The sequence below is a fragment of the Abramis brama genome (assembly GCF_963993115.1).
Source record: "Abramis brama genome assembly, chromosome: 22".
Lineage (NCBI taxonomy): Eukaryota > Metazoa > Chordata > Actinopteri > Cypriniformes > Leuciscidae > Abramis > Abramis brama.
In genome coordinates, this window is record NC_139984.1 from 32446416 (window position 1) to 32466291 (window position 19876).

The window sequence follows — 19876 nt, forward strand, 5'->3', positions numbered from 1 at the left end:
ATGCGGTCATGTCAAAAACAAGTGGATTGATTTTCCCTCCATGAGCATCTTTTATTCCTTTAGCAATGATTATCGCTGAAAGAGAGAGAGAAAGAGAGAGAAATAAATCTCACGAGCACGTGTCCAGGTCAAATATACCCCCAGAGTCGAAAGAAATATAAAAAAACATATAGAAATAAATTCTATATTATTTATACATTCAAATTAAATATAAAATAAGTCTTTTTTTTATATAATACTTGTGTATGCTTTATATAAAAAACATGTCTAGATTAAAGTTCATCTCAAAATCTAAAGAAATATAAATTAATTATAAATTTAAATTAAATATAAAATAAATATTTTAAATATATTTACATAATATTTGTGTATACTTTAATTATAAAACATGTATAGGGGAAATCTACCCCAGAATCTTAAGAAATATAAATATAAATAAAATATAAAAGATAAATTAAAATTAATTGATAAATAAATTTGCATGTAATATTTGGATAAACTTTATATAGGCTTATAAAACATGTCCATATTCACACCACAATCTAAAGAAATAAAATGACATTACATTTGTAAAATATGAATTAAAATTAAATATAAATATATTAAATATGTTATAATATGTGTATATACTACAGTATAATATACAATAATTATATTTAATATATCAAGAAAACAAAGTATTTTTTAGAAGCACTGAAACATTTTGCATTGTGTGACACTCAACATCCTGTAAAGTGAAAATCTCATCCACTGCACTGTAATGCATCCGGACATTGAAGATTGTTAGTCACCATGATACACATATTTTATGGGTCTCACCTTTCTGAGTTCTGCCGATGGTGAATGAAAAAGGGTCGGGCTCTTTCTCTGAGGTCTTCATCTTGATGTCCATGGTGTTCTGGCCGTCCACATTCAGAGCGTCTCTCAACACTGTGCACTTCCTGCCAGCCAGAGTCACACCATTGGCAAACATTGTCCCGCGGTCACTGGCTATAATAGCCTGAACCTCTTTTGCCTACAGAGACACACACACACACAAACATACTGTGAGTGTGGACTGTGGGTGATAAAATGGTCCAGAACACACATGCTGAAACATGTAGAAACATTTCACACACAGATTCTTGCACGGCTCATGTTTTGTCATGTTCCTGAAGACGACGCTCACCTCAAGACAAGCAAAACACACACCATAAATCTGCCTGTGTTTGAATGTATTCCAGAAGATTCTTAGATTGATTATTTTATTTCAACAAGATTTTAGGTTTAAATGCACATTAAAGTATAAAGAAGTGTATATTTTTAGATGCTGAACTCACTGAGTTTCTCGCTGTTTACATTTTAGGTGGTTCTGTGGTTAGATGAACCAGCATGAACACTACAACAACCCCAGATAATCTGCGGTCATGTGATGAATTCACTGTTTCTCTTAAAAGGGACTTTCACAGTATGAGGCAGACAGCATCTCTAAATTCTTTAAAAGTCTGAGCTGCATGTTACAACAAGAATGGGGAAACAGAAACGCACAACACCACAGACACACACACACACACACACTCACAGACAAACACACACACACACACACACACATACATAAAATACATATATATATATATATATATATATATATATATATATATATATATATATATATATATATATATATATATATGTATGTGTGTGTGTTTGTCTGTGTGTGTGTCTGTGCTGTTGTGCAGTCGTGTTTCTGTTTCCCAATTCTTGTTGCATGAATAATATATATATATATATATATATATATATATATATATATATATATATATATAAAGTGATCTCAAAATCAAGTCAAAATGAAAGTTAGCGAGAGGAACCCAAGAAAGGAAGTGCACACACACACACACACACACACACGGTGTTGAAATAATCAGCGGTCAAAACTGAATGTTGCTTTACATTAGACGCAGAGAAGATAGTTTCACTTAATGGAGAATGTCTCTCATACAAATGTATTCTAAATATTTAATAGCTGATGATATACATAAAATCATCTGACATTCAGAACGAGAGCGTGCTCGCCATGGGCGGAAGCGAGGCGCGCGCGCGCAGAGAGAGAGGTCCCCACTTCCGCCTTTCAGCACGCATGACCAAATAAGGAGCAGTTCACAGATCTCCGCGCGACTGCTGTGAGGAAATTCAGCGCGAATGAATTAACGGTCGATCTGAAGGAGAGATATATTCTTGTTACCCTGAATCAAACTAATGAAAACTGCAGTAATTTACTTTCACGAAACTTATCGCAAGGTTTGTGGCTTCACACAACGAGAACTACCGTTATCATCAGCAATGCTGCGAGCGCATCCTGATTTCCAACGACTTTTATAAGCGGACGACAGAACATGTAAGTAAAAAAAACAAAACAAAAACTAGTGCCATTCAAATAAATAAGTACGTAAATAAATAAAACATATCATAATCAAATGAAACAAGCGAATAAAAATAACATTTGGTCTGTAAATGTTGTACCGTGACTTGGCTAAGCCAGCCGCCCGGCGCCGAAGCCCAAACGGACTCCTGACCCGGTGTCAACCCGAGAATGGCCGCATCATCCACCCATTCGCTCTTGGTCAGGTTGCTGATGTAGCTGTCCCAGCTCATGACTGCTGCTTTAGATCTGAGGAGCAATCAAACACGATCAAATATCATTAATATTAGTATAAACACGCCCAACTTTTCTTTACTCTGCTGCTAAAGAGAACTTCGATCGCGTCACTTAGCCTATCATCCATGCCGCGAAAGCTCCAGGAAAGAGATTAAAAAAACAAAAGCGATAAGAGAGAGAAAGTACCTGAATGCGTCTCTGCTCCGATGCAAAGTGAGTTTGAGGAAGTCCGTGTTGGTTTATATGCAGCAAGGCGCGCGCCCTGCCCTACGGGCCACTTCCGCACCGCGCGAGACGCTTATGCTAAACATATAATGAAGATGCACTGTTTGCACGATACGTTCACGTCGCAAAGTTTGCTTTTTAAATTCGTTGACTGCATCCAGAACTGAGATTTGCAGCTAAACAAATGAGTGGATAAATCAGTGACAAGAGTAGCACATAGGCACACTCAGTGCACAAACTGTAGTGCATTGTATATTTAAATGCATTTGTGATAAAGGAGGAATAAAGCATGTGCTAAATACAATCTGGATTAAAGAAGAATGCAAGTTTGCAGTCTTTGTCATTATTCAAATACAGTAGTCAACATTTGAAGTGGATCAAAAAAGTTAATCAAAGTTGTAGACAAGTAGACAAGAACATTGTTCAAAATTCATGTATAACTTTGATGAAAGGTTTTGATTCACTTCAAATGTTGAGTAATGTATTTGTTATGTGCAATTGCATTTTAAAGGGATAGTTTGCCAAAAATTTTAAAGTGTGAATGTTGGTTACATAGTTCTCAGTAGCCATTGACTTCCATAGTAGGAAAAAAAGTCAATGGCTTCTGTCAACTGTCTGGTTGTCAACATTCTTCAAAATATCTTATTTTGTGTTTAGCAGAAGAGAGAAACTCATGTATGGTATGGAACAACTTGAGGGTGAGTAAATGATGACAGAATTAAATTTTTGGGGTGTTTGGAGTGTTCCATACAAATATAAAACAACAAATGTAAAAACACCATACAAGTATCATAGTCATATGATAGTTTTGAATGAGGAACAGACTAAAATCGCATCTCTCAAATCTTCTTCACACTTCCACATGTTTGAAATGGCACATCGCATTTTGATTACATGCCACCAGCAAACAAAAATATGTTCTGATAACATTTGCTAACATTCCCAATAAGTTATGAAAACGTTATTTCTGGATGGTCTCAGAATGTTTAAAATGTCCAGAAAAAAAAAAAAAGGAAGTAAATGCGTTCTAAAAAGTTCAATGACCAAAGTATAAATAACATTCTTGTGCTGACGTTTTGAGAACATTATTAAAGACTACATAACTTTAAACCAAAGTTCTAACACTGGAAGAATGTTTGAAAGAACCTTGCCAGAACTTTCTGAAAACGTTCCCTGTTAGCATGGATTGCATACGAGCCATATGGACTGCAGTTATGATAGTTTTATGGTGTTTTTTAGACTAAAGGTGTTAAAAAATAAATACGACCTTGCGTCAATCGCGCTTACACACTGCCTTCGAAACTTGAAGTAAATGCATAGCTAACATTAACAGACAATGAGCAATATATTTTTAAAAGCATTCATTAATCTTCGTTTATGTTAGTTAGTTAATGCTAACTTTGACGTTACTAGTTAACTAGCTAACTAAGACGTTATTAGTTAATGCTAATAAGAAAAATTGTATCAGGTTAAATTTTCTGCGTTTTTCGCATCCGTAGCAAGCATTTTGAGAGGTGTTTTGACAATTCAGAGCCACCGTACAAGCAAACGCGAAAATCCAGAATGGCGTCTGACAAGTCGATCCACTTCGTCTCTCAGTACAAAGCACTGCATGACAAAGAAAGTGTGAAATACAAAAGAGAAATGAATATAAAGACAGATTGTGGCAGAGGATTGCGGAACAGCTTGGAAAACAGGATGATCCTCCTTCTCTGCGCAATCTCAGTATTGGATGGACCCAATATTTCCTTTTATCGGGTCAATATTTCCTTATTGAGAGGACAACAAAATCATCCTCACTGCTTGAAGACTCCATTTTGTAATGTTTTGCTAATTTTTTCGCAACGGATTAATTAATACACATCGTACTCCGTGAGCAAGGTTTCTGTGCGTGACGAGTTTTTAGGATGATGAATACGAAATATGAAAATTTTGGACTTGGTGTGCTTTGAGAACAGGAAAAGAGCTGCATTAAGATTCTTCAACCATTCTTATTTTGTGTTTCACAGAAAAACGGGATTGACTGCCTCTGAAACTTTCGTCCGACATAAAAAAATGTTGGATGGAAGTAAATGCATAGCTAACATTAACAGACAATGAGCAATATATTTTTAAAAGCATTCATTAATCTTCGTTTATGTTAGTTAGTTAATGCTAACTTTGACGTTACTAGTTAACTAGCTAACTAAGACGTTATTAGTTAATGCTAATAAGAAAAATTGTATCGGGTTAAATTTTCTGCGTTTTTCGCATCCGTAGCAAGCATTTTGAGAGGTGTTTTGACAATTCAGAGCCACCGTACAAGCAAACGTGAAAATCCAGAATGGCGTCTGACAAGTCGATCCAATTCGTCTCTCAGATCAAAGCACTGCATGACAAAGAAAGTGTGAAATACAAAAGAGAAATGAATAGGATTGCGGAACAGCTTGGAAAACAGGATGATCCTCCTTCTCTATGCAATCTCAGTATTGGATGGATCCAATATTTCCTTTTATCGGGTCAATATTTCCTTATTGAGAGGACAATAAAATCATCCTCACTGCTTGAAGACTCCATTTTGTAATGTTTTGCGAATTTTTTCGCAACGGATTAATACGCATCGTACTCCCTGAGCAAGGTTTCTGTGCGTGACGAGTTTTTAGGATGATGAATAAGAAATATGAAGATTTCGGACTTTAAGAACAGGAAAAGAGCTGCATTAAGATTCTTCAACCGTTCTTATTTTGTGTTTCACAGAAAAACAGGATTGAGAAAACACAAAGGTGAGGAAATAATGACAAGAATCCTTATTTGTTTCCTTTTAAAGCTTGTCAAACAGAATCTTGTGTTTGAAGATTCTCAGATGGACTTGATTTGATTCACAGATGCAGTTTCACTCAAGTCCCCCCTTCCTAAGTTCATTTTGACTTTGGTTTTGGGTTAAATCTGAGTTAAAATGTACAAGTTTGAGCTGATCTGGAGTTTGTCGTGGGTTAGGCCGAAGTTTGGCCGTTTGCAAAGCGACAGAGAAAAAAAGGAGGCGGCAAAATACAGCAGATCTTCACCACAACATCCTGTTTGTGAATCTGCAAACTGCATGATATGACAGGAAGAGTTACAGAGACAGTGAATGAGATGAACTGAATTTCATTCCACTACTGTATATGACTGTGAGAAGATGCTGTGGTGAAGATAATCTCTCTTCTCATGTTGTCCTATCAGAGCTGACCAGACGACACCGAGAAGTGACCACTGAAGGAACCAATCAGATTGTGCCATGCAAGAGAACGAGGCGGAAGCAGAGTTGTAACATTTCACCCGTTAACAGGGGCGAGGGAAACCGGTCAAGAACATGCCAAATTTAGTCTAGGGTTCAAAAGAAAAACTTGCAACTATATTGTGCATTTCATTTTTTATTAGTTGCATTCAACGCTTTCACTTTTGAGGGACTTTTTATTTGTGATTCACATTACATTTTCTGGTACACTGCCATTAGTTAGGTGGCATAACCTAAAAATGAACAATACTTCTATAGCGTTAATGTTCATTTTTAACATTTAATGATACATTTTTAAAATCAATTGGTTGTTTTTGTGAATTTACTTCCCAGTGCATTAACTAACCAACAAAAACGAAGATTAATGAATGCTTTTAAAAATATATTGCTCATTGTCTGTTAATGTTAGCTATGCATTTATTACGAGGCAGGCAAATACACACACATGCAAACACACAGGGCACGTGACAGTTACTGCACAATTGTTGTATTGCAGTAATGTTTCAAAAGTGTTTCAGTCTAGAAAATGGGTAGTACTTTACAAAAAGTTTCCATTTGTTAACATTCGTAAATGCATAGCTAACATAAACAGAAAATGAGCAATATATCTTTAAAAGCATTCATTAATCTTCGTTAATGTTGGTTAGTTAATGCACTGGGAAGTTAATTCACAACTTTTTGATTTTAAAAATGTATCATATATCAATATTAAAAATAAAAATATTTAAAATAAACATTAACGCTGTATTGTTCAATGACATTTAGTTAGGTAACATGAATTAACAATGTACCAGAAAATCTAATGTGAATCACAAATAAAAAGTCCCCCAAAAAGTGAAAGGATTGGATGCAAATAATAATAAAAAATTAAATAGATTTTCTTTATGTAAAATATAATTTCCAGTTTTTCTTTTAAAATAACAGTAACACTTTACAATAAGGGTCATTAGTTAACTACATTAGTTAACATGAACTAATAATGAACTTCACTTAAACAACATTTATTAATCTTTGTTAATGTTAATTTCAATATTTACTAATACTTTATTAAAATCTTGTTAACATTAGTTAATGCACCGTGAACTAACATGAACAGCTTTATTTTTATTAACTAACATTAACAAATACAGTAACAAATGTATTGCTCATGGTTATTTCCTGTTAGTTAATACATGAATTAATGTTAACTAATGAACCTTGTTGTAAAGTGTTACCCAAAATCTCTAAAGAGTTTAGAAAACAGATCTACTGGAGCTGAGGAATTCATGCTCATGTTCTCACTGGTTTAACCAGAGTGAGAGACGTTTCTATCATAACATGCGAACACACGCTGACTAATGTAGTGAAAAGAGAATGTATGCCTGCGAGGCAGGCAAATACACTAACACACACACACACACCCACAGGACTAGGAATCTTTTTGCTGGCTGTGTAGAATGTATTTGAGGCCAGCGCAGACAGAGCAGAGACATCTGTATCTTTGAGTTTATCAAGACAATTGATCAGCGATAGGCCTTTTTGAGCGAAGCAAGCAGAGAGATTGCATAATCATAGATCTTCAGCCAATAAAAAGCTCATTAGATCACTAAAATAATACTACAAAGTCCAGAGCTCTAGATAAACTCAGATGAACAGTTGAACAGAAGGTTCTGTGCCTTCTTGCATAAAGCATATAAAAAATAAAAAAAAAATCTTACAATTTATACATTTGTGAATTTCAGTCATGATGGTTCTTTTCCATAACATTGACTGTGGTAACAAGAATTTGGCTATTAACGTAACATTTTAATTCTATTCTGCTGAAATGGGCGAAATGACTTTGATTGAGATTCAAAGATCCCAGTCGGTAAAACTATCAGAACTTCCCATCACTACTTTACATCCGTCTAGTGCGCGTTTAGATGGAAAAACACGTTCTGTGTGAACCGAGCCTAACGATCAGCTGGTTTACATGATAAACATTTTAATTTAGGTGTTTATTAACGTATAAACATTGATCAAATTACAGACTTAGCACACAGACGCTGTGTCACTCGCAAGAACAAACTCATCGAATCTTGCAGGTCAAACACATGAACGACCCATTACTAGTGAAGTTCTCCCAACCTATGTTATACTTAGGAAAATGACAGTTAAGGGGCTTTATGCAACACTTATCTTTTTTTAAAAGGTATTTTTAAAATTACGTAGACATTTATTAAATTATAATGACATTTCACCTAAAAAAACAAGCAAAAAAAATGGATTAGATCCACATAAATAAATAACCTATAGCTGAAGCGGATGACCTCAAATAAAAAACAACAGTGTCAAATAAAACTACTGACTTACAGTCACTGATTATGAATAAATTTGACGCTTACTGCTTGATAAATCCACATATACAAGTAGATTGAGTGCATAGAAACTCTTTTGCAGTGGTTTGTGGAAGTGGGCTGTGGCTGATGAAAGTCTGTGTTGTTTCCATTGTAACAATGCCTTCTCTGACTGTGGGATTATGGGTAGTGTAGTCCCTGTCAAATTTTAAACGCTAAGTTAAGTTAAAATCACATTGACATGTGTCTACGACAGAAGCTTATGACGACACTTAAACTCGGTGAGTTTGTCCTGAAAGGTTTATGTGTTATGAATATATTCTTTTTTTTGTCTGAGGTATACCTTCACAGCCATGCTAATTTCTGTTTTATAGGTTGAAGCTAGATGGAAATTCTACAGTCTAACAATACGCTGTCGATGTCGGCTTGTATTTCTGGGTGGAGTATGTGGTTGGCTAAGAAAAAGCCTTGTGTGTGAAGAGGAAACTCATTTGCCAGTCAAATGTGGAAGAAAATGTCCATTCTGCAAATGTAATGAGCTTTGAGAACAATTGTGTGCTTTAAAATAACAAAAAAAAACCCGAAATGACACACAACATACTGCCATGAAGGTAAAGCAACCAAACAAAACGCATGATTTTAAGAATAAATCCTATTACTTAGTGTTCAGGTTTTTATCACATCACTGTGGCTTCTAGATTTTGTGGGTCAACCACTTTTAAAATGTCAAAATTCTGTTCCAGATCAGGGTTAGCACCACATTCACAGGGTGCAATTGCACTGATAAAGTTCTAGTGTGAAACAGTCCAATGCTAGAGTGTTAAGGTGAGATGTTGAGCAGACAACCAGTCATAAACTGCTCAGATATAACCCAATAATAAAGATGCAAAAACCACCAAAAAAGGAACACACACACACACACAGAGCTTCATTGCTGCACTGACTCAGTGACTTCCTGTCTCTGACAGGAAGTGGAGAAACTGTCTGTTATGCATGTGAGGATTCTCATCTGATCTTAAACACCCTCCTCTCAGTTTCTTTCTTATTTCCACTCATCCTGTTCTCTTCTCACAACCTCTTCCTTTCATATAACCTCTGTTTGATTGCACACACACACATTTCACAGTATTAGTGAGGACATTGCCTAGACTTCTGTTGATTTTATATCAGGTTAATTTTCTGTTTTCTCTATGGCCCAAATCAAGCCCTACCCCTAAACACAACCCTCACAGAAACATCTGCAAAACACTAGATTTAAATATAAAAGGCTGATTTATAAGCCTTTTTAACTAGTGACATTAATATAATGTCCTCACTTGTCGGTTGTCTCTATACAAGTGAGGACATTTGGCTCTCACAAGTTTAGCCACACACACACACACACACACCTCCCTCAGTATAATATGCCCTTTTTAGGCAAACTAGGAAGTGAGAGAATGTGGGGGAGATACTGAAAAAGTGTCAGTGAGAAAGTGAAAGTCTAAATGCAGTTCACACATCACATTAAAGTCCACACGTGTCTTTTTTAGGTATCTTAGTAATTTAAACATTGTACTAACCTTTAGTACTAACTGAGGGAAACTGCATGTTGCTAAATAGATGTCACAAAAAGACAAATGCCAACACTCACTTCTTCATATCGATCTGCTGACCTGTTTTAACATGCTGGGGAATTCTCTGAGGAATGCAGGTTTTGCCTTTCAGGGTTTTTGTCTTTTTGTGGTGTGAACAGCGCCACCTTCTGGGGAGATACACAAACTGACCAACTTCCACATTTGCAAGAACATCACAACAGTACAAAGTTCATGCACCCGGAGTTTTAAGGCACCGTGTAAAGTTTAGGTTTTCATACTCCAAATACTTAATGCGGTTTTACTGGAGTTGAGGATTCTGAGCAATTTTAACTCAGCAGTCATTTCTGTTGCGCCTTATAATACAAATAGTTTCAAAGAAGCTTAACACTTAAAACCAGAAATCAACAATCAATGATACAAACTTCAAATACGAGACACATTTAAATTCTGCTATAAAGCAGCTCTACAGAAGAAAAGTGTCATTACTTCTCTCAATTCAATTCAGTGTTGGTTCATTTCAAAGAAATCGCACCATTTCATTGGACACGGTCTAAGCGTCAGTAATGGGAAGCACCAAAATAAATATATAATATTTATATTTATAATGTATATAATATATATATTATTTATAATTATATATAATATATATAAAAACACTTTTTTTATGTGTATAGTTGGGTGCATGTTGTGGTCAGTGGGGAAAATTGCACATTTATAATATTTAACATTTTATCCATCAACGTGATTGGATCGTGTAATCGGTCTTGTGACTATCATCAAATCAAATTCTGCATAGAAAACGTTGATTAAACAAATCTGAAGTTCCAGTAGAGAGCTCATCTTTAGAAACACACACTTAAAGGTGCTCTAAGCGATGCTTGGAGTCGCAACTTCTTGTTGACATTCGAATTGTTGTCAAACAAAACGGAGGCTAGCTAGACCCTCCCTCCTCATCATCCCGTCTCCTCCCTCCTCCCCTCCCTTCCGGCATAAAGGAAAGTAGTCACAAACAAAGTTAAGTTTTACTGATACTTCATTCAATGTGTAATGTCGCCAATTTAGATAAAGGGTTTTATATATTGCAGAACAGAATGCAGAAAAAGAGAAACATTGTCTTAAAATCGTTTCGCCACCTGAGGTTATAACTGCTATAAGTTAGCTCCCATACAAGGACGCAATAATAGCAAGATAACGTTAGCTTCGCGTTTCCCAGTGAGCATAAACAACGGCGGCGTCGTAAAAAAATGTAGTCAAAGTTGTCAACAGCCTATAAATGAACATTCAAATTCATAACAAACAGTGGATGAAAACAATCATTCACACAAATTGTCGCCCTACTGTGAATTTGCTTGATCATTTACAATAGAGATTGATCGCTAGCTGCTAGAAACATAACGTTATATGTTGTATTCACCAAAGTTAACGCTGACTGCATAGTTCTAGCTAATTACATCCTTGAGTTGGTTTGGCGAACATGAACGTCAGTTTAGAAAGAAAAACGCATTTACCTGTTCTGCAAAAACAGAGCAACTGAATGTCGGATTGGAAGCCCTTCTGCCGGCGGAGTTCTCGGCACCTTTAAAAGGTTTTTCCGATGTAAATTCGGTATTTCGCGAGTTCCTTATCCTTGTCCCTCTTCTTTGCAATTTGTTCATCGGAACGTCGTCTCTTTGGTCGTGTTTCGGCCATAATTCAAACTTCCCTCTTCATGCTTCTCTCTCCTCCACACGCTCCACACCCACTTCATGTGCATGCGCACTAACCCCCTCAAACCCCACCCTCAAATACTGTTTGCCAGTGATTGGCTGGAGCACTGTTTGCTGTGTTTCATGGTGCGGGTGAGCCCAGTTTGTTTTTGTTGCCATTTGTGGAGCCTGTGGTGTCTACAGAGACCACGTTTTTTTACAGTGAGTTCAGGGGACAGGCAGCTAGCGGATAGTGAGGAGATGTTTGCTGTATGTGACAAAAAATGTTTTGGCCTAAAAAACGCGTGGCATCGCTTAGAGCACCTTTAAAGGTGAACTAAGTAACTTTTTTACCTTAACTGAACAGCTTCGGAGTCACTGGAATGGTTATATTACTTATTTCGGGTTGAATGGTGGTCGTTTCGCACCCCCCTGGTGCCCGTGAGCGGAAAATCCGCACTTGCAACTTTGAGCCGGCGGGCCGCCGGCCGCCGCGTCAGGAAGTATCGCGTGATATCAGGTCTCGCGATGTAACGAATTGCTTTACGGCCAAAAGAAATCTGCTAAAATGCTGTCATTATTGCGCTCCCTCACGCTGTTCGAACCCGAATGAAGAAGACGTTTTAAAGAATGTCCCATCTGCTTTGATGTCGTTGATCTACTAGCCTCTGGTGTCTGAGAATCGCCAACGAGTTTTTACAACAGTGTTGTCAAATATCTATTCCGAAGCTGTAGGGGGAGCTCTAGAAAGAAACCTGCGAGCAAAAAGCGAGAATACAGCAAAGAAATCCCGAAATTACTGAGCCCTGCTTTAAATGTGTATTGTGTAATATTGAGGCTCTGTTGACAAATGCAATATCATATACATAACTATGTTTTCAGTGGTGTATAAAGACCTTACTTAATGAACCGTTATGTCTTTATTACCTTAGAATGAGCCATTTCTATCTACATACACCGCGGGTAACAATAATATTCGCAATAACATATCGTTTTACTAAATAATTAAGTAAAACTAATTTCTTAATTTATCTTTGTAAAGAAACGTCATTGATTAACTGGCTACTCTGCTGTCTCAGACGACGACATCTCCTGTCGGCCACCGTAACTTCTGTTGGTTGCAATTTGCAACCTCACCACTAGATGCCGCAAAAAATTACACACTGCACCTTTAACATTCAGATGGACAGTCATTTCAAATGATATGGTCTCACAGGTGGACAGAACCAGTAGATTCACCTGCAGCCCACATAGCAAGCAGTCTTGGCCCGAATATTGGTGGGAGGAGTGTGGCCCAGATCAGTCCATTGATTATCTGGCCCGAATCAGGCTTGTGACCATGGGCCATATAAATGCACTTTCCCACATAGGAAATTTTATCTGGTCCCGCTCTGTTCCACACAACCCCTTTTCCCTCGGCCCTGTAGTGGCTCAGATCTGGATTTAAGACTAGGACCACAAATTGGCTATAACTGGCTCGATCCTCAGCCAATTAATGACCCATAACTGGGCCTGAATAGGTTGTAGTATTGGTGCAGATTCTACCGAAGATTTGGATTACAGCACAGGAATTTACTACTTTTTAATGATAATTTTATTGTGTTTGTGGTGTATTTTATACCACATGATAATGGTAAAATTGTCACATAAATGACAGTTATTTTCATTCTGTTATAACTTGTCAATTCAAAGATTACTTTTAAACAATATTACCTTTTAAACTTTTTAACTGATTCAAATCTCAGTGATAATTTTACAATTATAGTGAGGTATTTTATTTATTTTGTTCACCATGAAGTTCATCATTTTATCATATGTACCAATACTAAGACCTATTCAGGCCCAGTGCAGGGCCAGTTCTGGGTCAGTGATTGGCTAGGACTCAGGGCCACTACAGTGCCATCATTCTTTGTGATATGTGGGCAAAAGAAAATAGAGTGTTGTGTGGACTGGAACTGGGCCAGAAAAAAATGTCAATGTGGGATTTAAAAGTGAACTGCTGAATATAAATATTTAAGACCTGTAGGGGGAAGTCTAATGCAGTTCAGTTTAGCTTAAAAAGCAGCAAAGAAGAACCTGTTGTTTGTGCATGTGTAGTCCACCAGTGAAGCATTTGATTGTACTGCTTATTGCTGAACTCAAATGATCGATCTTTAATTCTCACGCCTTGTTTCAACCTGGTATTAAGATGCATTTTAGTCGACCTGATCACAAGTAGATGAAGGAGATGTATTTCTGTTTACACCTGGTCTCTTTTGTCCACTTTCAACCACTTCTGTCCTGATTTCTTTGAGGGGAGGAAGTTTCAGCAATGAAAACCTCAAGAAGCTTTATGACAAGTTTTACGACAGTGATATCAAATGTCCATTCATGCTGTGTTTCAGGTAAGGTACGTTTGAATGAGAAATGTGTGCCTTCAAAGAATGGATTTTACAAAACTACTGTATACAACCAGAGAGGAAATCAGATGCTACACGTCATCATTTGGACTACTTTGCTACTGCTTTTTGATATTTCTGCAATAATTTTTTTTTTTTTTTTTTTACACTGTCTGTCTGGTACATTTCTCTTATAGACTGTACGTTTGTGTGTGTGTTATTTTTTATTCAATTTAATGTAGTTTATTGGCATGATTGTGTTAACATAGAATATTACCAAAATATTTAACAAAACAAATAATGGCAAGCACTGTAAAAAATATAAAGAGGTATACAATGTATAAAAGATAACAATTCTGTTTAGGGACTGGGCTAGATAAGGCTCAGGTCAGGTGTGGCTCTGTTTTGGTTTCCTTGAGGCTGAGAATCGGTACCAAGAATAAAACCTATTCTGTCTCAGTGCAGGGCCAGTTGTGGGTTATTAATTGGCTTTGACTTGGGCCAGCTATGGCCATTGTGTGTGATCTAGATCTAGGCTAGATATTATATGTTTAGTCTATACTCTATAGGCTTTTTTATAGGCTATAGCACTGATTCTCAAAGTGTGGTACGCAGGCTCCCTCTAGTGGTACGCAGAGGAATCACTGAATTAAATATTAATGTTACTGGTGGATGATGAAAAGTTCAATGAAACTGCTATCGTGGCTTCAATCTGGCAAGAGAAGTGCGGATCAGAAACACTTGTTAACGCCCTGGGTCATAAGGTGCACTGCATACATAATCTGGTCCTCCAATTTCAGTACAGAAGGTGTTTAACCACAGTTTTAGAGTGTCCCCAACACACCTTCACAGCGCGCAACACGCGGTCATATTAAACTCCTCAAGGGTCAACGAGGTGCCGACTTGACGCTGCATGACGAGCGCGAGGGAGAGATCGCACAGATCGCGACGCGCGTCTCTCTATGAAGTAAATGAGAGGGGGAATTCGCCGCATTTACGCAGATATTACGAACGTAGTAAGCAGAAATATAAAATGTACCTTAGCATATTTGAGGAAGACGCTGATATCTCGATTGAATTGATGCTTGAATAATGTACTTCAACTGCAGCCATGATTAACAGCAGTTGGCGGACCCGGTTAACGTTTTCTATGCAGAATTTGATTGATGAAAGTCATGAGACCGATTACACGATCCAATCACTTTGATGGATTAAAATAAAAATAAAACAAGCATGTAACGAGTAACGACCACAAACGGAGGGAAAATAGCAGAGTAAAAGTACCGATACAAAAAAAAAAAGTACAACAAATTTTTTAACTACTCAAAAAAGTACAATTTCTTAAATACTTAATTACATTTTCATTTTTATGCATTTGGCAGACGCTTTTATCTAAAGCGACTTAACATTGCATTCCAAGGTACACATTTTTACATTCTTATCCGTTATTACAGTATTTATATTTAATTATATTTACAGTATAATTACAGTAACGTGAGTATTTGTAATTCGTTACTTCACACCCCTGCTGCTAAAGCAACCTCATTACTGATTTTCTGGAGCTCAGCTGTACAACTACACTGTCAATATACTCTCAACAGGTAAATTATTTCTTTCTTAAAATGTCTATAAATTATAGCCTAACGTTAAAAATTGTAACATGATTGGTAGGAAACCAGTCTCTTTCTCTTTTTAGTTTAACTGAACATGTAAGTGTGAGCAGCTCTGTTCAGTTAAGGAGACTCCTCTTCTCCACAAAGTAAAAGAGATATGGAATTTATGATACATTGTTTGATTTTTATGTATTTTTTTGGAAAAAAGACGTAATAATTGTAATTGTAACAAACACATAATGAAGGAAATAAAGACATAATTAATTCTGTGTGATTATACAACATGCTTGTTGTATCAGTTTGTTGCCGCTAGTCGGAGCTATTGCTGTAGGGTGTATGCTTCCCCCGCCAAACTACTCTAGTCTTAGCAATAGTTCAGCGATTATAGAACATGCTTGTTGTATCAGATTTTGCTGCCACTATAGAGGTGTAAGCTTCCCCCAATAGATCCCATACAATTGTTCCCCCAAACAAGCTTGTTGCAGTGTGTCCTGCTTGCTCCAGCTGGGGTGATGCTTTCCACATAAGACTGGATCTATAGTGCTCAACATATGCCACTAACATCAGGATATATTAACCATCAGCCTTAATCGTGTTGGGGGTAGTGTGTGTTTAAAAAATAAATAAATAAATCCTATTTTCTTGGTTTCTACAGAAGTAAACTACAACCAAGTATAACAAGGTTATATGTAGTGTACAGTTGTTTCTAAATATATCTAAGTATCAGCATCACGCTTGTTACATTAAACCATCCAGCGATATTAATGACATGTGTTGCTTAATTCTGCGTGAACCGGGAGTTTCCACCAACATTACTTCAGTATTGTGACGTATTTCCAAATGAAAAGGATAATTGAAAAGGAAATCTCCATCTCTCATCTCTAGCTCACAGTCGTCACTCAAAAGAAACTGGAACTGGACTGCGGATATACAACCACAAGCAAGCAGCTGATTCATTTTGATATCTCAATTTTCACTTCATCATTTCAGACGGCATATCATTCATGGCAATATGCATGTTTACTGCTTAAGCATTCGGGTATTGACAACATGCTTGTTGCGATGGCTCATGCGGGTATTGGCAACATACTCGTTTAGGTCATCCAGGTAAGGGCAACTTGTTGCTTAAGGCTTTCCGGTATTGTTGGTAACATGCTGTTGCTCAAGCTTTTCAGGTTGAAAAGCAGTTTTTTTAAAGCAGCAAAGGGCAATGAGGCAGAAGCACCATCTGATGCTTTAAAACGTGTCCAAAAAGCACAGGTGCTATTTATTAATTATTTTTATTTATTATTGTTAACATATTTTTTACATTATTGTTTGTGTTCAACAGCTTACAGCTTTTAAGTTATTCACTTTAAGGGGTCTAAAATAAGGAAAAGAGACTTTTAAGTTACTTTTAAGTCCAGCGCTTTATGATAACCGAGAGTCCTGTGTAGACAGAACTTGTTTTGGTTGAAAATATGAGAATGGATAAAATGGATTTTTTATCCCATGGATAAAAATCGTGATTCACATTTTAGCAAGAATCGTGCAGCTTCACTACTGCTGCTGTGCTGTTTGGAAACGTCTGAAGTTGAAGCTTTATTTATAATTAATTTAGACACTGTATCCACTAAAAAACCTTGGATTTTGTTTGTTATTGTGGCGAGCAGGACGAGGCCGAGGGCCGTGAGAGAGCGGCACGAGGCCGGTGGCGTGATTGCGGCCTCGTGCCGCTCTCTCACGGCCCTCGGCCTCGTCCTGCTCGCCACAGTTATCTTCTAAGAGAGTTGAAAAGTAAGCAGATCTAGCATTTTTAAGGCATTTCTGTATGCAATAGCACATTCCTTCCATGGGATGTGGAATACCTCTAGTTTAGTTTTCTTCCAGCTGAACTCCATTTTTCAGGCTGCTTTTTTGAAGGCCTGAGTGTGCTTGTTATACCACAGCGTCAGACTACTTTCCTTAATCCTCTTTAAGCGCAAAGGAGCAACCGTGTCTAAAGTGCTGTAAAAGAGAGAGTCAATCATCCAGAGTCAATCAACATTGCAACATCCAGTTCGGCTAAGCTATCTGGTATGCCGAGGAATAGACACTGATCAGGAAGATTATTTATAGAGCAATCTTTAGTGGTAGAAGTGATAGTTCTACCATATTTATAACAGGACATATGTAACATGTTCCTGCTGAGGTTGATTGGAGTCCTGCCATGTCCCAGCTGAAGAGTCCAGCCATTTTCCCGCTCAGGCTGATTGGTAGTTGAAGGAGTCCAGCCATGTCCTAGCTAAGGTGCTTATGCTCTAAATTTTTTTTTTTTTTAGTCAATAAAACCAGTTGTCTTTCTGGAAAAGTGCTGCATTTCTTTTTAAACTTCACCTGCATAATGTGTCCTTAAAGGGTCATGAAACCCTAAACCAAATTTTCTGAGATTTTAACAGAGGTATGTGTGTTGAACACCATTGAAGACAATGTTAGCATCTGTTAGATTTAATAGTAGGGGGGAAATGGTTAAATTTTATTTTTCCCCTGCTATTTTCATCTTCCGGGTTTAAAATCTTCATCGTGTCCTCACGTGAGGTGGCAGAGCACTGTAGTACTTTGATGACTCATCGGTGTCTCATAATTATTCATGAGACTGAGTTTTCTTATCCAATGAGAAGACACTGTCCCACGTGGATCTTTCCAATGACAGAGATGTCAAACTGTGATATCACGTATTAGATGAGAGAGGCAATCATGGGATGCAAGAGTTTGTTTTCGTGGTGCAAAAGTTCCAGTGCGTTGCATATCTTTCTCCGCAATGCTGCCAGGGCTGGACTCTGACCATCAACCACGGACACATCTAAACTGTGTGTGTGTAGCAAGCATTTTTCTCGAGAGAGCTTCGAGAACTGGAGAATGGTGGACTTCGGCCTTGTTCACCAATGCAGATTGCGAATTGCAAGTGATGCGGTACCAAGTCCTGAGGACTTTTCTATCCCTTCAGAGGTGTGTGTGTGTGTGTGTCTGTCTAAAACGTAACCCTGACCGTTTTACTTGCCTTTGTTAAATAAGCACTTGTTATTAAAATTTAGATATTTCGATAATACCTCAATTGTACGGAACGTATGCTTAATTTGTGCAAATTTCTATGTCACTGTCCATCTTTATTATGGGGATTCAGGGGGCGCGTAGATCTAGGCTGTGTACAGAACTTTTTTTGTTTTGTTTTTTTATTAAGCAGAAAATTTATTATTTTCAAATATATGCATTTAAAGTGTGTATATAAACAAATATATATTGTATAATGACAATATAATTATACATGTACATTCATGTTTTACAATTACGAATACTGTAGGCTAATATATGTAGCAGGGCATTCAGTTACTTTTGAGAGGACAAAAATAAGGTGTCAGTGTATTTCATTAGACTTTAACTTTGCTAACTTTAACAGCTATAAAAAAATCTAGCATTTCCTCACGTTTTACCACTGATTTTTAGTGACAATCAATATGCATGGGCCACTGGCCGATGACAGTATTTTATTATATACAATATTACTTATATATACAATAGTACTTGACAACCAAAACAAGAATGGCGGACAACAGGACTGTGTTTGTGCTTCTCAAGATAATGAGTTTACTAATGCTTTCTTTACAAAGTGACATCAGCAACTACTGGCCGGGCAGCAGAATACAATGATTTTAGTCGACGATCCGTGCGAATCCGCTTTGCCAACATTGTTGTCTGTTCGCAAAACCTTCCCGTTTTTAGTACATTGTTGTCATTAAAACACGCCCAAAGGGACCGTTTACACAACACCATTTTCAACTAAAAACGAAAAAGCTTTTTAATGCATTTTGCCCGTTCATTTACACTACAATGTTTTTTTTGAAAATGATACCAGATCGTCTCCGTGCAAACTACAAAAATGCAAATTCGGAAAACAAAGACGTCATACAAATGCATATCATATGTTCAGTCTATAGGCGTGTCGTTTTCCTTTACAAAGTGACATCGTGACATACAGTGTGGGAACTGGGATTGTTTTGACAACGTTGTTATAATAATCGTGGTTTCAATATTGACCAAAATAATCGTGATTATGATTTTTGCCATAATCGAACAGCCCTAACGAAAAGTATTTGCATTTTTAGCAAATCACACTATGCAATGTGCACAAATGTTCAGACCTTGAACTTGTTGATTGGTCACATAGGCCTACATA

The 19876-nt window shown here is 37.1% G+C and overlaps 1 protein-coding gene across 1 annotated transcript in view; it reads right to left on the bottom strand.

Moving 5' to 3' along the window:
- The window catches only part of pfn1 (profilin 1), a 4316-nt gene extending 461 nt beyond the window's left edge, over positions 1 to 3855 (bottom strand). Inside the window, exons 1-4 of the mRNA XM_084098384.1 lie at positions 2825 to 3855; positions 2503 to 2650; positions 820 to 1015; positions 1 to 75 (exon numbers count right to left, since the gene is read on the bottom strand). The exon at positions 1 to 75 is cut by the window's left edge and continues 461 nt beyond it. Coding sequence (XP_083954510.1) covers positions 1 to 75; positions 820 to 1015; positions 2503 to 2634 — 403 coding nt within the window. The 5' untranslated portion in view covers positions 2635 to 2650; positions 2825 to 3855. The remainder of the gene's footprint in view (positions 76 to 819; positions 1016 to 2502; positions 2651 to 2824) is intronic.
- Positions 3856 to 19876: the final 16021 nt, after the last annotated feature.